Here is a 20,154-nt window from a genome sequence, read left to right on the forward strand (position 1 = left end):
AGTGTTACATTTTAAAACCGATTTATTTTGAAATTTTCTCAGTGTTTGATATGATACAATTTGATAAGAAATGATTAATGAATGACGGGAAGAGCAGATTCATAAACATCTCTAAGATGTGTTAAAATGACTTTAAAACATCAAAAACTAAATCTTTTTCTCCATCCATTAGTTTTAAACATTACAAAATTTAAAATCAAGGCTTCTGATTATAAATAAAGAAGTCTATAATCTACCACACCATAAAATTGTTTATTGGAAAAGGTTTAACGATTAATGTCGATTTTTTTTTAAAGTTGGAGAAACACACATTACCTGTCAAAAGTTTGAGAACGGTACGATTTTTTTATGTTTTTTAAAGAAGTCTCTTCTACTCACCAAGGCTGCATTCATGTTATTAAAATATTTGATGTTATATATTCATGTTATTAATGCAAAGCTGAACTTCCAGCATCACTACTCCAGTCTTCAGTGTCACATGATCCTTCAGAAATCATTCTAATATGAGAAACATTTATGATTATTATCAATGTTGAAAGCAGTTGTGTAAAACATTTCTTTTAGGATTCTTTGATGAAAAGAAAGTTCAAAAGAACGCTTTTGTAAAAATGTTTTGTGACATTTATAATGTTGCAAAAGCTTTATATTTCAGATAAATGCTGTTGTTTTGAACTTTCTATTCATTAAATAATTCTGAAAAAAAATTGCACAGTTGTGTTCAACATTGATAATAATAATAATAATTTTTTCTTGAGCAGCAAATCTGCATATTAGAATGATTTCTGAAGGATCATGTGACTCTAAAGACTGAAGCATTGATGCTGAAAATGCAGCTTTGAATCACAGAAATAAATTGCATTTTAAAATATATTCAAATAGAACAAAAGTTATTTTAAATTGTAAAAATATTTGACAATATTACTGTTTTTGCTGTATTTTGGATCAAATAAATGCAACCTTGGTGAGCAGAAGAGACTTCTTTAAAAACATTAAAAAATAGTACTGTTCTCAAACTTTTGACTGTTCTTGTTAGACAAAAATAAATTACATTTACATTTCTTCATGTAGCTTACAGTTTTTTTTAAGTTCTTCTATGCCAGTGTAAACAGTTTAAATCACCAGAAATAGATTTAGATACAGTGAAACCATTAAGGCCTAAATATGTGTTTACCATGATAATCCAAATTATCACTGGTGACAAATAGGATTTTACTTAAGGACTCACATGCAATTTGCCCTAAACTACGCACAAAGGCATTTATTTATTTATTTGAAATTCACTTATTTTACATTTGTTACATGTGTTTCATGGATGATCAGGAACAAACCAGCTAGCAGGAACCCACTGTGGTTCTTCTTGAGCATGTTGTATAGCTGTGAACAGATCCATGCACGAATCTTGCAGATCATCGTTCACAATCACGCAGTCAAAGAACTGACGGTACTTGCCCTCCATGGCCCTGCTTGCTTCCTCGATCTCCTCAAAGTCTTTATCCTGAGAAAAACAGTGGGAAAATGTTGCATTACAGTCAAAATGCATGAACACACTCTTTCCTCGTGTTCGTAGCAGCTTATCGATCGATCATCAGAAAGAAATGTACCACAAGAAACATACAAATGCATATCTTACATGAAAGTATCTCTTAATGTAGCTATTGGCAAGAAAATGTGGGTCTTTTCTTGTTTGCTTCATGCATTCGGGGGACGGAGGCCGCACAAATATGATGTAGGGCTTCAGCTTCTTGGTTCTGACTGAATGAATGCACTGGAATAAACAGATACGTGCATGTGCATCACTGTTTGCAACCTTACTAAATGATAAGAAGTTGGTTTTGATAAACATAATGACACTTACATGAGGTTCAAGGTCAATAACACATATTTTCCCATTGTCCAAAACATCTTTGACGGAGTCTAAGCTGGTGCCATACATGTGTCCGTTATGCTCTCCATACTCGAGGAATCTTGACATTGTTAAAAACACAAAAAAACACAGCAAGTTAAATCAGAAGACCAGGTGGTCAATTACATATGGGTTTTAAAGTATTTAAAACATAAAAGATAAGATTACTTGTGATTAACCACCATGTACGCAAACATTTCCTTGGTCACAAAGTGATATTCACGGCTATTCTTCTCACCCATATTTTGGGGCCGTGTTGTGTCTAAAGAAAAACGAGACAAGTTCTAACTTGTTAAACTGTTTTGTGGTTGATTGCCTCTTTTTACAAGATTTAAAACAAGTCCCTGATGTTCCCAGGGTGTGTATGTGAAGTTTTAGCTCAAAATACCCCACAGATCATTTTTTAGAGCATGTTAAAATGGTCACTTTTTGAGGGTGAGCAAAAACATGCCGTTTTTGTGTGTCCCTTTAAATGCAAATGAGCTGCTGCTCATGGGGCGGAGCTTCAAGAGCTCCAGTTAGCAGCTCTGACTACCTCATGCAGACAGGCAAAGAAACTGTTCAGCCTTTTATGTTCAATCAAACTGGAGTCTGACAATGACGGAGAGACTCAAGAAAAACAACATGACAACATGTAGAATGCAACAGGACGTTTCTGAAAGGTTGATGAATTTATGTACCTAATGTGGAGTTAACTAACTTCAAGTCATTGATTAGCATATTCTGTCATGATAATCTCACCCCCTTTGTTGCATGTTCCCGGGGGCAGGGTTTATGTAAATCTCAGGGTTAGTGATGTCACTAACCTGGGATGAAGCTTGTGTAGTCCCTATCAGCCATTTGTTGTAGTCCTTAAAAAGCAATTTCTCTAAAAGAAAATATCTCCCTTTGCATTGAATTTTGAGCGTCGTAACTTTGCAGAGGCTGTTAACGCTTAAACAGCAACATTACACACTAACTAAAGTTTAAAAAGTGAACTCATAATCAACCACCCCTTTAAATATTGTAAAGTGCTGTAAGATATTTCAGGTGATCACGAGGCCTCTCTCCAAAACTCAGCCCTCCAAACCCAATTTCGACGCCTACTGAATGTTTGAAATAGCATAGTACTCTTTGTATTTCTGCAGTATATAGTATGCAAATAGTATGCAAACTGTCCATATGGGTGATTCTTAGCATGGATGCCAGCCGAACTTAGCCCCGCCCACAACATTTTTACTCGGGCAGTTCGGTCTGGAATTGATCGGTAGAGAAGTAATTATGCCCGAACAGAAACTGTTCGGACCAATGAAATTGTCAGGGCGGGCTTTAGACGATGATGGACAGATGATAAACAGTAACGTAATCATCCACGTCATCAAAAGCCGCTTGGGTTGAATTTGTTCTAATCCTAAAAGGAGAACTTGTTCGTATATGCATTCACCTTTACTATTTCTCTCAGAAATGATGATCGTGTTGGTAAGTACTCTGTGTATCCTTAAATTATTTTTTTACAACACCGGCAAAGATCGTTTACACTAATCTTGTTCTTCTAACGTTAGGCTACTTATTCCAGCGTGCGTGCAGACAGGGTTGCCAAGTTTTTACAACAAAACCCGCCCAATTACTAACGTTCCTCAAAACTAGCCAAAAACAAGCCCAATAGCTTTCCAGGGGGGGTTCTCCGGGAAAAAAGGCATTTGGGGGGTAAAATATGTGTTATTTTGGCAGGGCTGCCTGCTAAAATTCGCATTTCTGGGTCTGTATATCACATAATTGGGGTCGCTTCAACCCACGGACATGGCAACACAGTGCAGTTGAGTTCTGTTGACATTTGACAACTAACGTTATGCGTCGCTCCGTTGCTCTGATTGGTTGTAGGTCTATCCAATTGAGGTCTTTCCTGGTTCGGTTGAAACACGCCCCATAATCACAGCCCAACGGAGCGGTCTCAGACTCATATTCTGACTAGAATTGAGTATGGCCACGCCAGGCTAGGTGATTCTATAATTGCAGGTACATTTGGTGTCCAAAGTCATTCATTTTTCCTGCTTTTTTTAAACAGTTATATTTTTAATTATTCTAATAATGTGTTAGTCATTGTCATGGATCACAGGAGGTTACAGGCTATAACAATATCACATTTCCTTTAAAAAGTGCCTTACATAGCTGAAAATCATGATTTCTTGTTGTCCGAATTAGTGTTTTTTTCCATCATGCATCATCGTGTAGTCAACATATTTTAATTTACTTTTCTTTTGGTAATATTTCATTTATTTTATTTATAAAAATAGTCATTTTCCAAATTCTACAACAATAAATAGTTTAAAAATAACTTTTATCTTATAAAATGTGTTTCCACAAATCATGCGTCAATTCTGTTACCGTACCATACTTTGCCTTTAAATTGGTGGAATTATCTCCCACAACAATGTAAGATACAGGAAATGATGTCCCTTTCCCTCACGGATAAGATATGAAGCACTGAAAGGAATATGTGCTTCTCTTCGAGAAAATATTTGTATCTATAAGTTCTTACACTAAGAGTTATTTTGTATATCGTCAAAATTGTATCAAAAGGAAAACAGAATTTATCACTGATCACAGAGTGGGATGTTTAGAAGTATTTTAATCATTTCATTAATGCCATGTGCTTAAAAGTAAAAAAAAAAGAAAAAAAGGAAGTAACTTGTGTTTGACAAGCACTGAATTATTAAAATGTAATATGTTTTCAATAAGATACTGGAAAGAATAACTTTTTAAAATGCAAAATGTATCTCCAATTATAGAATCACTCATATGCATGGAATACCTGGATGACCTACTACTTTTACCAAAATGTGATGTATACAACATGAAGTGCTGTGTGACGAATTAACTTAACTTTGCAGAGAGTTAATCTATTCCCATTGCGTATAAGGTTGCAGATATAAGCATTGTAACCGATCACAGTCAGGTCTGTTGAGCACATGAATGCAATGATCTTGCCATTGCAACTCAATCACGAATGTTTTCATCATAACCCGCACAGCGCAAGCGCAGATGTAAATGAGAGCTCCACTGTGTGGCATAGACAGTGTCATTGATTGATACAGAAGTTTTGGGTCAATTCATGACCCCTTTAAAATATAATGGCAGACTCTAAATAAACGTCTCAGTGATATCTGGGACATTTCTTGCATGACATTCCCAACCCAAAAACTAGATCTTTAAGTCATAGATTAAAGGGATCAGATAGGCCACATACGAGCTATTGGTCCCTGGTACGTATTAGGGTTGATTTTGATTAGCCTCCTGCGTAATTCATTTACACCAACTCCTGATGGACCTGTGGAAAACATGGAAAAAAACATGAAGGCATTAATGGGTCAAACTCTAATCAACCAATACCAAATGTTAGTTATTCTCAGTTCATCAATGGATGTGACTATCAACAGGTGTATAACTTATGGGACCATACCAATGAGCACAATGAGTCGAGGGGGATCGTCTATGTGGCGCTGGTAGTGGACCACCTCTTCATAGATGTTGGCTGAGGTGTTATGGCAGATGCCAACTCCGCAGGAATAACACAACGGCTTTCGTTTTTGGTGCGTTTTCCTCCTCCACAAGCGCAGACTGTGCCGGAACCCGGCTGATTCAAACAGTTCACTTTTCATACATGTGTATGGGTTTATATGATCCAAAATGAAAATTTACTATGGAAATTCATTTAGATTTCATACCTATGTATAAGCCCTGCATGTGTTCACCATTCTCACCCTCCTCTGAAACTGGACAAAACATACAGTTGATCAATGAAAAGACAAAAGAGTGCACATCATATCAGTAAATTATAGATCATAGAAAGGTGATTTCATCATAAGCACATTTCATTATTTGTCCAGTTGATCAACTACTGGGCCAATGTCAGTAAATACATACACTATATTGCCAAAAGTATCGGGACACCCCTCCAAATCATTGAATGCAGGTGTTCCAGTCACTTCCATGGCCACAGGTGTATAAAATCAAGCACCTAGGCATGCAGACGCTTCAACAAACATTTGTGAATGAATGGGTCGCTCTCAGGAGCTCAGTGAACTCAAGTGTGGTACTGTGATGGGTTTCCACCTGTGCAATAAGTCCATTCATGAAATTTCCTCACTACTAAATATTCCACGGTCAACTGTTGGGAACAGCAGCAACTCATCCACGAGTAGTAGGCCACGTAAAATCACAGAGCGGGGTCAGCGTATGCTGAGGCGCACAGTCGCCAACTTTCTGCAGTCAATAGCTACAGACCTCCAAACTTTGTGTGGCCTTCAGATTAGCTCAAGAACAGTGCATAGAGAGCTTCATGGAATGGGTTTCCATGGCTGGATGCAGTGGTGTAAAGCACACCGCCACTGGACTCTAGAGCAGTGGAGACGTGTTCTCTGGAGTGACACTTCTCTCTCTGGCAATCCGATGGATGAGTCTGGGTTTGGTGGTTGCCAGGAGAACGGTACTTGTCTGACTGCATTGTGCCATGTGTAAAGTTTGGTGGAGGTTGGATTATGGTGTGGGGTTGTTTTTCAGAGGTTGGGCTTGGCCCCTTAGTTCCAGTGAAAGGAACTCTTAATGCTTCAGCATATCAAGACATTTTGCACAATTTCTTGCTCCCAACTTTGTGGGAACAGTTTGGGGATGGCCCCTTCTTGTTCCAATATGACTGCGCACCAGTGCACAAAGCAAGGTCCATAAAGACATGGATGAGTGAGTATGATGTGGAGGAACATGAGTGGCCGGCACAGAGTCCTGACCTCAACCTGATAGAACACCTTTGGGATGAATTAAAGCGGCGACTTCGAGCCAGGTCTTCCCGTCCAACATCAGTGCCTGACCTCACAAATGCGCTTCTAGAAGAATGGTCAAAAATTCCCATAAACACACTCCTAAACCTTGTGGAAAGCCTTCCCAGAAGAGTTGAAGCTGTTATAGCTGCAAAGAGTGGGCCAACTCCATATTAAACCCAACAGATTAAGAATCGGATGTCATTAAAGTTCATGTACATGTAAAGGCAGACGTCCCAAAATTCTTGCCAATATAGTGTATGTATTTAATGTATTTAATTCATATTAAATACATATTACATACATATGTAAACTTTGTGGGAGACACAAAGCCTTAAAAGGTAACACTTTAGCTTACTTTAGCCATTCTAACTATAAGTAACTTTGCAACTACATGTCAACTAGCAGTCATTAGAGTATAAGTAGACTATCTGCTTAATATCTGCTAACATTTTGATTCTACTGACTATAAGTAACTCTGCAAGTACAGTTCAACTTATTCTACTTACCCTAACTTAACAGTCTACTAAAACTCTAATGAGAGTTAGTTGACATGTAGTTGCAAATTAATGACAGTTAGTTGACATGTAGTTGCAAAGTTACTTATAGATAGTAGAATGTCTAAAGTGGACCAAAATAAAGAGTAGCCATCTCAATCAATGAGAAATCTTTCCTCAGAAAAGACTTACCTACCGAACTGAAAATCTTCATCTGTAAAAAATAAAATAAAAATAATTAAATATTGTGCTACAATTGTTCATACAACCCATACTATTTACTATGGCAGCCTGTTTCTCACAATTCTAACTTTATTAACATTTCTAACTGTAGTTAATATATCGCAATTCTTATTTTTCTCTCAGAATTGCAAGTTTATATCTCACAGTTCAATTTTGTGCTCAGAATTGTAAAAATGTAAACTCAGAATTCTGATAAATAAATTAGATGTCAACTCAAAATTGTGAAATAGAAACTCGGAATGGCAAGAAAGAAAGTCAGAATTGTGAAAAAAAAAAGAAAGTTTTTGGCAGAAACGGGCTTTCATCTATTTCCACACAGCATAAGGAGTTAAATAAAGGAAGACATGGATTGGTGTATGGGATAATCACCTGTTTCAATGCATTTGATCTCATCCTCCTCTTCTCCTTTAGAACAAAGAGAGTTACATTCAACACTCACACTCAAGAATTTAGCAATAACAGTGACAAACGCACCACATTTCAAAGAGCATAAAGTCCCTGTAAAGGAAATTCTAAGATTTGTTTCTAAAATGTATTGCAGAAACATGTTACAAAGACATTTAATTTTGACTTTACAGGGACTTTAATATAAACAGAGCATACTATAAACATAAAGACCATAAGATAAGAATAAGCTAACACAAAAAACAAAGAGAAAGTAAGACAAAGATACATACCAACATCAGCTGCACTCACTTTAGATGTCAAAGCAAAAAAAAAAAAAAAAAAAATTTAAAACAGATTTTTTATCATAATATTAATGCAACATGGTGGGTAATCATATGAAAAGACCATACCATGCATCATAGCATTCTTTCATACTATTTTTTTCCTCAAGGGTCAAACACAACTCTCTCGATCTCTCGATGTTTTTGCTACTGTGCATTAAAGGATTAGTTCACTTCAAAATTAACATTTCTTGATAATTTACTCACCCCCATCTCATCCAAGATGTTCATGTCTTTCTTTCTTCAGTCGAAAATAAATAAATTACATAAAAACACATGTAAAACATATGAAATAAAAACATCTCAGGATTTTTCTCCACATAATGCACTTTTATGGCAACCAATGGGTTGAAGGTCCAAATCAATGCAGTTTCAAAAGGCTTTTAATGGCTTCAAAGGACTCTACACGAGGAATAGGGACCTATCTAGCGAAACCATCTGTCATTTTCAAAATAAAATAAAAAATGTTATCCTAAGATGCTCATCTTGCGCTGCTCTGCGGCTCACCACGGATTACGTAGTCATGTCGGAAAGGTCACACTAGATGTTGGCAGAAGTACCACCCCCGTGTTTACAAAGCACACATGCGAAGACTAATACATACATCATTTAGCAAAAATAGGTAAAACAACGATGTCGGACGATTTTGAAGTTAGAGATGGAGTTTTTTTGGTAAAGGGCGTTTGTATTATGCCTGGTTCAGACTACACGATTTTAGCCCGAATTTGGCACGATCCGTTTGACGTATGGTGTCGTAGGGATTCGTAAACGACAATGGACGTCGGGACGCAAGAATTGATCGTATCATCTCGTATAGTGTGTCATAGTATACGACAACCGAATCCGCGTCTGCGATAGTTCACGACGTCACAGCAGAAAGACTAGCATGTTGAATTTTTTTTTGAGGTCCCCACGACGGGTTCCATCACATGGGTGACGCTGACCAATCGGAGCACAGACGCTTTTCGTACACAGCTTTCAAACATGGCGAAACGCAAGAGAGATGATGGTGCGGCTAGGTGGAGTTATGAAATGGAGGAAAGGTTCTTGGAGATGTGGCAACAGTACTCTTGCCTGTACGATGTTTCATCGAGGGACAACCACGACAGATTACAAAAAAAAAAAGCTGCCGTACGATAGTGGAAGCCCTTCAGCAACCCGGTGAGTAACGTTACTGGAATTAGCTGTAACTTTTAAGCTAGCAAATCATTCATTATATTCTTCTTCGCTATAGAGAAAATTGTGTGTGTGTGTGAGAGATAGAGATTTTGTTAGTGAGTGTGTTTTGTGTGCACGTGAGTGAGGGTGTGTGTGAGAGAACGAGTGAGTTACTGTGTGATTGAGGGTGTGTGTGTGTGAGAGAGAGAGAGAGAGAGAGAGAGTTACTGTGTGTGTGTGTGTGTGTGTGTGTGTGTGTGTGTGTGTGTGTGTGTGTGTGTGTGTGTGTGTGTGTGTGTGTGTGTGTGTGTGTGTGTGTGTGTGTGTGTGTGTGTGTGTGTGTGTGTGTGTGTGTGTGTGTGTGTGTGTGTGTGTGTGTGTGTGTGTGTGAGAGAGAGAGAGCTTTCACTACTGGCTAATAACAAAATATTTAATATAAAAAGAACGATATTTTACCTCAAGTTCTCCTTGGAGGATTGACAACCCATACTGCCCTCTTCGAGCAAGCCAGGAACGTGTCCATGGTCGGGTTTCCTTTCTTTTTTTGCGCTTTTCTAAACACAAGACAGCCAGTACAAAACACGCCGCTTCAGACATTGTTTACGCTCTTGTTTGTTTCTGGAAGTCAGTCGCTAGTTTCGCCTTCTCGATGACATCACGCGCGTCGTTAAAGACAACAAGCGATGATTGGTCGCGAAGCAACGTGTAGTCTGACATGTTTCTTGTCCAGGACACGACAAGATTTTAGGAGTCAAAATCGCATAATCTGACACAGTGACTATCGTAACAGACAAAAAAAATTGTGTAGTCTGAACCAGGCATTAGACTTTGCACGTTCGCTTGGTGCGGTACTTCCGCCTACGTCTAGCCACGTCTGACCTTTCCGACGTGATTGCGCAATCTGTGGCACGTCGCGGAGCAGCGCAATATGAGCAATTTAGGTTAAAAAGTATGTACATTTTTAAGACCCTATTCCTCAGCTGGGATCATGCAGAGCCTCTGAAGCCCTTTGAAACTGCATTGATTTGGACCTTCAACCCGTTGGTTGCCATAGAAGTGCATTATGTGGATAAAAATCCTGGAATGTTTTCCTCAAAAAACGTCATTTCTTTTCGAATGAAGAAAGAAAGACATGAACAGGTGGTGAGGGGGTGAGTAAAATATCAGGAAATTTTCATTTTGAAGTGAACTAATCCTTTAAAAACATCCGTTTAAACATCATCTGTCTGAGCTGCAGGATTACAAAGCCTGCATTACACTGAGCAATCTGTGTTAAAATGTGCCTGAAATGGCCTAAAAGTAGCTGGGAATTGTAGACTTCAGACACTTGTTTCAGATTCCTCAGAAGGATATGCAGAAGAATCCTAACATCTGGTGTTTAGAATTAATAGTATCTATTCTCCTTAATGCTCCTTAATTGTTGAGCGTAAGGTGGACAGGACTAGTCAATCGTCATGAAGGAAGGATCATGCCAAGAACAGCTCACTTTCAAGCTTCTTTACAGTAATTAGATCAGGGTGGAGAGAGGGCAGGGATAAGAGGCTTATGATGCCAACCAACATCTTAAAGAGAGCACAGAAGTTCATCTGTGTGTGAGTCTGTGTGTGTTATTAACGTACAGGCTCTGATGCAGGTGTGAGCTTGATAAGGTTGGGACCACCACAACTCCCTTTGCTTACTGCAAAAAAAGAAAGAAAAGAAAACATTAATCTTGCTTAAAAATGTATCAATTACATAATTTTGAAAGAACTTTAGCAAAATCCAAAACTGACGATCTGAACTGGTTAGTGGAGGGGATGAGGCCACAACACAATGACGCACTGTGGAGTTTCCTGGCCTGCCACCATCGGATGTCCATCTGGTCTACAATCTCCAGCAAGTCTCCTTTACTGAAGGCCATTCCTGCATCTGGGCAGGGGATCGCAGGGTCCTGCAGAGGACTGTAATCCACCATGGCTCTCACATACAGCTAATGGGAGACAGAGACATTATAGAGATATTATGAATATATTTATTAAATCTAATACTGATATTTTGGGGAGTTCCTGTTTTATGTAAATATTCACAGTGCACTTACTGTTGCTCGGCTGTTGATGGGTTGTGGTGAATTAGGGATCACTTTAAAAAGAATATTTCCCTGAGATCTCACCTGTGAAAGTGTGGGACACTGCATGAATGGATACGATCATTATAAGAGTGGGAATGGTTGAAAAAGTTGAAAAATATTCTGGAATGGGAGGAGAGTGGGGAAGGTTATAAGAAGCACAAAAGAAGATTTGAGTTTACCAGAATCTGAATGACGTGCTCGGGCTGCAGTCCCTTCACTTTCTGTCCATTCACTTCCAACAGCTTGTCACCAGGATGAAGAAGTCCTAAAAGACAAGTGCGAGCACACACACCACACACACACACACACACTATTATTGTTAGTCTAATACTTTCATACATCAAAATGATCACTTTCTCTACCGTTTAGTTTCACTAATGGCTAAGAAATACACACTTCACCTTTAAAGTTGTGTAAAATTCTATTTTTTTAATTAATGTTATTGATCTTATTGTGAACAGTTCATCCATACATATGTTTAAATAAAATAAAAAAATTCTGACCTCAATTCTTAAACAACATGATCTTCCAGTGAAACGAAGGGTGACCTATGCAGGACTTTGCCAATCATTTAGTCAACTTAAAATCCGTCCCTCTCTTACAATCGACTGTAATCTTGCATTCAGATCTGCCTCCATCCAATCAACGCCAAATCCTCGCCATACTTTTTTTTTTGATAATCCATTTCACTCAGATCTACGTCTCAATAAGGAAGACGTTGTCTGACACTATTTCGTTTCATCTCGACTTTAGCTTTCTCCATCAATGATTGAACCAATCGTAATTCTTGCCAAGCATGAGCTCAAAGAACAAAAAGTGTATGACTACCAACAGGTTACTCACCACTGCGATCCGCCAGTCCTCCATGTATCACCCTTGCAATAAAGATGTTCCCCGTTTTCTCATTCTTCCTAATAGTTGCCCCCTAAAAATGGGAAAACAAACAAGAATGGTCAACCAGTTTGTTGTCAATAACTGCAGGCGTCACATGGTGATTCCCACAGAGGATCTTACTGCTGCATGAGTGGAGGGAGGATGTGGGTGCAATGGAGGTCATGCCATGATGAAATATTAAGAAGACAGAACAGAAACATGCCTAACTTGACCTAAACTAAAAAGTTTGAGGTCAAACAGGAACTTGAGAGTTTCAAAAGATTAGAGGAAGACACATATGACTGATGAATGGGTTAATGAGCTTCAGATGAAGAATGAAGTGAGAATAATAGTGCTTTAGGAATCTTGGTACTCTTGAACAGTGTTAACAAACACAAACGGATGAATCATTGTGGGTCTTGAATGTGGATGGGATGAACGATACAAATGAGAAAAAGATCAAGTAATTGCCTGTTTTTTGTGTAGTTCCATTGTAGTGAACAATTTCATCGCCCCATTCAGTAAAATCAAAACCAGCAAGTTCAGAAAAGAGTAACGTTGGGAGAGAGAAGTGGGAACAATCACTCTTATTTCCTCATCTTTGACTTTTTCTTCTTGCTAGAGAGGCAAAGTATTGTATCACAGTCATCGTTCGGACTGGAGGCCGTCAAACCTTTAGATAGGGAAGTCTGTCTGTTTTTACTTCCTGGTGTTACAGACCTGTTTCTGGTCTGGTTTGATGAAGACTTGCAAGATGAGTTGCATTGTAGTGCTACATGAGGAACATCCATGCTACAGCTGAGAGAAGAGGAGGAAAATGACGATGCTGTTGAGGAGGAAGATGATGAGAGAGAGGATGAGACATGAGCAGTGTTGCTGAAAGATTTCTTGGCTGGCACTATCGGCTGGCCGGGCGAGTAGGTGGACGTTTTTAAGACATGTTGAGGTCTGGAAGCATGTGTCACCTCTGGAGACTTGCTGGTGATAATAAGACCCTGCAGTTTGTCCACCACTTCCACCAACAGACTCAACGCCTGGGCGTTTTCCTCCACGCTGTCCGTCATTCGCTCGGTTACCTCCACCATCTTTTGCCTGAGATCTCGAGCGTCACTAGTACTAGGGTCCATACTTCTGGCAGCAGTATGGACGGTGGACCTCAGCTCATCCAAGCTGTGTTGCTTCGTGAACAGCGAAGCTGGATGAGAAGGGCGGTTGGCGTCTATCGTGTTGTGGCTTTGAAGCAGAGGGCTGGAGGGAGCTGTCTGGGAATGGAGGCCACATCCAGATGGGCAGAATGAGACCGGGTACACAGGAGATGAGGTGTTGCAAGCTGTGCATGTATGATGTTGATCTTCAACTAGAGTTTCTACACCATCTGTAGAGTTCTCTTCAAATTATGAAGGACAAAACAGGGTAGATTAATTTGGTTTCAGATTTAAAGACAGTAACACAGTGTTTGGCCTCTTCGGGCCAACAGTACATGTCTCTGGGACATGATGACCCTTACCCATTATCACAGAGTCATAAACGGCTGGAGCTGACAGGTTCAGACCTCCTCCCGAGAGATGGGCAGTTTGGAAGCACAGGTTGCAGCTCCCGGTGGACTGATACCTGGGCAATGAGTGTGGCTGTCCTGGGGGTATGGAGGACAGCAGACCTGTGGAGGACGACAGACCGCCAGCTGACCCCAGGAGACTCTGTTCTCCTGAGCCGAAACGCCTGGCTAAAGCCAATTTCTCCACTGTAAGTCGCCTAAGGCTGTTCCAGTAACTGGGTTTCCCCTCTCTGACACACTTATAAGTGAGAGAACAGGATGGAAGTGTTAACCGACAAACATTAGACCAGGAAAAGCTTGGGGATCTTACAATATAGCAAAATAAAAGTCAAGTAAAACCCCATTGGGGTGTGAATTGAAGCCATTATCTGTATCTGTATCTGTATCTGTATCTGTATCTGTATCTGTATCTGTATCTGTATCGGTTGGTACATTGATTTAAGTTGAAATACCCTAAAGTGCCCCTATTATGGTATTTTAAAAAGTTTCCAAATTTTGTTTTGGAGGTCTCCAACAACAGGTTTACATGCATCAAAGGTCAAAAAACACTTTGATTTTCTCATAATATACATTGAAAATCACCACATAGTTCAATGATTCTCAAACACCTCATTGGATGAATTAGTCTCTCTAAATCCCTCCTTTCCGTGAGCCTGCTCTGCTTTGATTGGTCTACCACTTACAGCACCTGTCGGAAACAAAATGGCCATTACCATAACTGAACTTCAGCTCCTTCCGGAGGCTTCCTAAAGCTCAGCGATTGTAACAATGGCATCAATTTTACCTTATCATTCCGAGCACGAGTCCGATGATGAAACATTGGAAGAACTTATTCAACCCAAACCTCCATTGCGGTGCACATGCGGGAACTGTATCACTTAATGTATAGTGTATAACTTGAATGACTGATGTAACATTAAAGTTTGCTAAACAAATCTTGCTCCATCCTTTACTCAAAGTAGTAAGAACGACAGACAATCTGCATTAATAGACAGTTTTAGGCACAGCTGATTTTCGGTAGTACTTCAGTAAGACAGTAATAATGTGAGTTAGCTGGTTGGCCAGAGACCTACACAATATAAAACACAAAACTACGTATTTTGAACACCCGGTAAAAAATATATACGTCCGTAATTAATCTGTAAATTGTGATTCTGAGGAGCAAGCTGGTCCAAATAAACAGAGGACTGACCCATCTTTCAAGAGCAAGCGCTTTGCAAATCCCGCGTTGAACACTGAGATTTGAGAAGCAGTCGTCAGTAAAATAACGTGTTTGTGGGCGTGTCAAGTTGTTCACGGGCGGACAACATACAGCGTAGACGGGCATTACGCAAATGTCTTTTTTTAGAGATGTAGAACCGTCACGCAGTGGGATTCGAAACAAACGACTCTTATAGGCGGTTCAGAGTTGATTCTTTCTTTTGGGAGTGCACTTTCGACTTTACAACTTTGCAGAACGTTTACATTGACAGAAAAGCTATATTACACACTGCATGAAAGGGAATATTCGATAAACCATAATAGGGGCACTTTAAAATACCTGACTATAAACTAATAGTCCATAACAGTCCAAATTCAGGGTCTGGTAGAATTTGTATTTATGTGCTAAAATAAGACTCAAACATCTGAGTTCAATAGGTTTCAAAAACCCATTATTACGTAACGATACAGCACTTAGACTACACCATAGATGAGGCAAAATACATTTAATGCCACGTACACTTTACATGAAACTGCATTATAGTACAACGAGGGACATTTAAGTGGGACTACAGCTAAGCTGTTCGCTAACATATCTAAAATTGCATTGCTATTTATGATCTGATCCTCACCAGAGGCTGTTTGTTCTTCACAAGGCAAACAATCCTCATGGCCTCTTTATTGTCAAGCAGTTTGTCAGGAAGGGGCGGCAACACTGGACAGTAGTCCCTCTGAGTCACAGAATCATGGGCAGAGAGCAATGCCTTGGGAGAAATGCATAACAAATGGTCAAAAAGAGAGGCCTAACAACAATAAATGAATGAAACCTGAATTATACTCTAACCTGCATATGAGGGCATTTCAGCAAAATATAAAGTTCTTGTGCCTCAGAGGAGGGAGCAGCCAGTCCTCGCACACTGGCCATAATCTGTGGGACAGGAGAATAGAGGATGATAGGATTACTTCACCCGGAAATTAAAATACTTTCATCATTTACTCACCCTCATGTATGGATTTAGAAGACTTTTAATATACTCTAGTTCTCCAATCATCATTTACTCAACCTCACGAACAGCTTTAGAAGACCTTTAATATAGTGAAGCATTCAAATCATCATTTACTCACCCTCATGTATGGCTTAAGAAGACTTAAATCAGGTTTCAAGTTTTTATTGTTTTTCATTGTTGAGTATTTTCTCCGTAAAAGTCCAGTGAATCAAAGACAATCTCAAAAACGCACTTTGAAATCGCTGGGGTTTTCAACGTCACAAACTACCTCGTAACCAATCACGTCAACGTGTGGGTGGGCTTTAGCATATCATTAACTATGCTGTGAACCAGGGGAGTCGCAAGAGAAGTCATACCAGTATATTTTTCTGTTGATATGAAAAATGTTGTACATTTAGCAATATAATAATTATAATTAATAATTTGTTACATTTATATAGCGCTTTTCTAGGCACTCAAAGCGCTTTACATATACAGGGAGTGCAGAATTATTAGGCACGTTGATTTTCTGATCATATTTTTTTTCCAGGCACATTTGACCAATTCCAAGCCACAGTAATCCTAATAACTACTATTGATTTAGTATTTAATAATGTATAAGTGATATATAATTGTTCATGAAGGCTGGAAATGAAAATCACCTTATATTCAGGTGTGCAGAATTATTAGGCATGTTTTCTTTTACAGATAAATTGAGCCAAAAAAGAGATTTAACTCAGACTGAAAAGTCAAAAAGTAATAAATGCCCATGAGAAGGATGCAATACTAATGCAATACTAGACATTGCAGTTAAGGCATGACCATTGGACAGCGAAATGCTCGTTGGGTCAGCAGGGTCAGACAAAAACATGTGGCGGAGAAAAGACACCTGTTAACTGCAAAAGAATTAAGAATTGAGGTGAAGAATTAAGGGTGAAACCATCAGTAACCCTTTAGTCTCCAGCGCCACCATTTTCCAGAGCTGCAACCTACCTGGAGTCTCCAGAAGTGCAAGGTGTCAGGATCTCAGAGACTTCAGTTAGGTAAAGAATCCTAAAAAATGACCCCCACTAGATAAGAATCACAAGCTGAAGTGTTGTAAAATACATGAAGCCTGCTTTTTTATAGGCTTTATGGACAGATAGGTTGAGAGTGACTCTTGAAGGACCAGCACCACATCCTCTAGTACCACTGTTTGAAGAATTCATCTTCCAGAATCTGGCTGTACGTTTTGGGAGTTCATTTTAGTCCATCCTGAAGTCCGTTTTGCAGAGATGGACTAAAAATGAACTCCCAAAACGTACTGCCAGATTCTGGAAGATGAATTCTTCAAACAGTGGTGCAAGAGGATGTGGTGCTGGTCCTTCAAGAGTCACTCTCAACCTATCTGTCCATAAAGCCTATAAAAAAACCTTCATCAGAAAAAAATCAGAAAATCAACGTGCCTAATAATTCTGCACTCCCTGTAGAAGGGGGAATCTCCTCAACCACCACCAATGTGCAGCATCCACCTGGATGATGCGACGGCAGCCATATTGCGCCAGAACGCCCACCACACACCAGCTGATTGGTGGAGAGGAGACAGAGTGATGAAGCCAATCTGTTTATGGGGATGATAAGGAGGCCATGATGGAGAGGGGCCAATGGGCAAATTTGGCCAGGGTTACACCCCTACTCTTTATCGAAGGACATCCTGGGATTTTTAATGACCACAGAGAGTCAGGACCTCGGTTTAACGTCTCATCCGAAGGATATATAGCAGGTGATGTACTATATTATGATGTTATTATGAACTATATGCCGTTCTCCACTGACATTATATGATGTTCAAAGTAATTCTAAGGATGCTGATTTTTAGAAGGCAGACTGAGATGGTGAACGGGAACATGGTTTGTGTAACATTAGCAACACATAACATAGATAACGTAGTCAAGCAAAAGGCTAATCATATTAATTATGATTATTAATTATAATCATATAATTATGTGTCCGACGTTGTAACAAGCGATACCCTTGCAGTGTTTACTACAGTAACTTGAGTAAAAGTTGAGCGGGTGGGTCTCTGAGATTGTGTGAGTGAGTGGAGGCGGGGCTCATTTGCATATTCATGGCTCTATGTATACTAAATGAAGCAAGGGTGTATAGTTACATTCAAACTATTTTAAGGCATGAAGAATTTTTTTCACAGGAATATGTAATTTTGGTGATCAAAGCTGATTTAAGGGATAAAGTTAAGGGATACAATTATTGACTATAGGAGGACTTTGATATACTGAAGCGCTCAAATCCTCATGTATGGCTTTAGAAGACATAATATACTGTAGCGCTCAAATCAATGGTTTCTCAATAAATTATAGAAGGTTTAATTTGACACAGGGGTAACTGAAGGATCATATATTTTCACATCTCTATGAAATATCCCTCTAAAAGCAGGGTCCCTCAAACTCGGTCCTGGAGGGCCACTGTCCTGCAGAGTTTAGCTCCAACCATGATCAAACACACCTACCTGTGATTTTCTAGTGATCCTGAAGACCTTGACTAGCTTGATCAGGGTTGGAGCTAAACTCTGCAGGACAGTGGCCCTCCAGGGCAGAGTTTGAGGAACCCTGCTCTAAAGCAAAGTCAGTAATAAAAGGCAGACACTGACCTCCTGAGATAGTCTCGAGGAATAAGGAATGTACGGTCTTGGGGCATCTCGACTGTGCTGCACCAGACACTCATATACCTATGGGAATAAAAAGTTGCAAAATCTGCAAACTCTAAGATACAGCATTTCAGATTCCAGTGATTTGCCTGGTATAATGTCAGAACTGGAAATTAGGGAAATCTAGGGTAAAACTGGATAGTCATGGGTGTATTGAATGAGCATGTCTGACCCTGAGAAGAGAGTAGAGCCAGGGAGCACTGAGGAGACTGTGCAGAAGATCAGCACCATTAATATCTCTGTCTATGGACAGTCTCACTTCCTCTACCACTTCAACCAAGATCTGAGACAGACCAACATCTGAGAAAGAAAACAAGACTGAACTAAGAATGGAAAATGTATACAGAGCGTGCAGTGGCTTTCACAATTCTGTAGTATTTGATTTGTTGCTATAATTTGTGCATGCAAATACTCTCATCTAGTTAATGTTGTGCAATACCATTGTCATCATGTCCAGGTTGTGTCATTGGCTCCTCCTCCATTGAATCCCGCATGACAAGCTTCTCAGTTCATCAGGTCACTGCTGCCCTATGAAACAAACCAATGTCTAGAATACAAGAGCATAATCCGCATCTCTGCAGCAGAATCATAAATCATGAATTGAGTGCAAAACTGCATGGCAGAATCATCACACATTGGCTACAATGTTTAAAGAAACAAAATGATTAAAAACATTATAGGTTTAATTTTTAACCTGTCATTTTAATCACTTATTCAGAACTCCTACAAGTGCCCCTAACTGAAAAAATACCCATGTACAAAAATATTTGAATAAATAAAAACAACTTTATTTGTCTTAAACACTGCTTCCTTCACATTATGTTAGAATGAATAATTCACCCAGGCAGTGTCATTTGTAACAAAGATTATCCACAACAATACAATTAAAACATCTCAAATCAACGTCACCTCGAAAATCAAGTGTTTGCTTAATTTAGTTAAAGAATGACATATCACATTGATTGTGATCTCTGAACTGGAATGACTCAGTATTACGAAAGCAGGTCAAGAGGCCGTCATGTGAAGATTAGAGTATGGTGCCACACTTACCTTACACTCCTCTCACGGTCTTCCTCCAAATCGCAGTCACTTCTACATCCCACGTTTAGACCAGGAAGCTTTGGAGCGTCTTGTCAGTCAGAGCTTTATATCAAGCCAAGGTGATCTGCTTCTGGCCTGCCAACATGCATGTGATTTTTCTATAAAATGTCTCTAGAAACTCAGATTGTAATCCTTTTCTATCTCACTTAATCCTGCGAGGGGCCGGTCTCTCGGTGAGCACTTCAATAGGACCGCCTGCCACTCAAAGCTTCTTACCTCCGTCTGCTTTCAGAGCTCGATAGACACACTCACACACTTATACAATACGACCCTACCAACTTTACAGCTAAAATGGAAAATAAAACT

At 39.4% G+C, this 20,154-nt stretch overlaps 1 protein-coding gene across 1 annotated transcript; it reads right to left on the minus strand.

Annotated features, from left to right (window-relative positions):
- Positions 1–12: 12 nt before the first annotated feature.
- mpp4a (MAGUK p55 scaffold protein 4a) lies at positions 13–19,277 on the minus strand. The gene is made up of 19 exons (XM_079820668.1): positions 19,187–19,277; positions 18,920–19,047; positions 18,691–18,768; positions 15,902–15,985; positions 15,690–15,821; positions 12,273–12,354; positions 11,609–11,694; positions 11,400–11,471; positions 11,095–11,291; positions 10,942–11,000; positions 8,114–8,131; positions 7,806–7,841; positions 5,608–5,655; positions 5,343–5,516; positions 5,130–5,210; positions 2,072–2,165; positions 1,856–1,964; positions 1,631–1,765; positions 13–1,495 (listed from the first exon to the last, which is right to left on the minus strand). Exons 1-19 carry the CDS (start codon positions 19,239–19,241, stop codon positions 1,307–1,309), a joined length of 1,857 nt encoding a protein of 618 aa, XP_079676794.1. The 5' UTR covers positions 19,242–19,277; the 3' UTR covers positions 13–1,306.
- Between the last annotated feature and the right edge of the window lie 877 nt (positions 19,278–20,154).

The sequence above is a fragment of the Gobio gobio genome (assembly GCF_949357685.1).
Source record: "Gobio gobio genome assembly, chromosome: 7".
Classification (NCBI taxonomy): Eukaryota; Metazoa; Chordata; class Actinopteri; order Cypriniformes; family Gobionidae; genus Gobio; species Gobio gobio.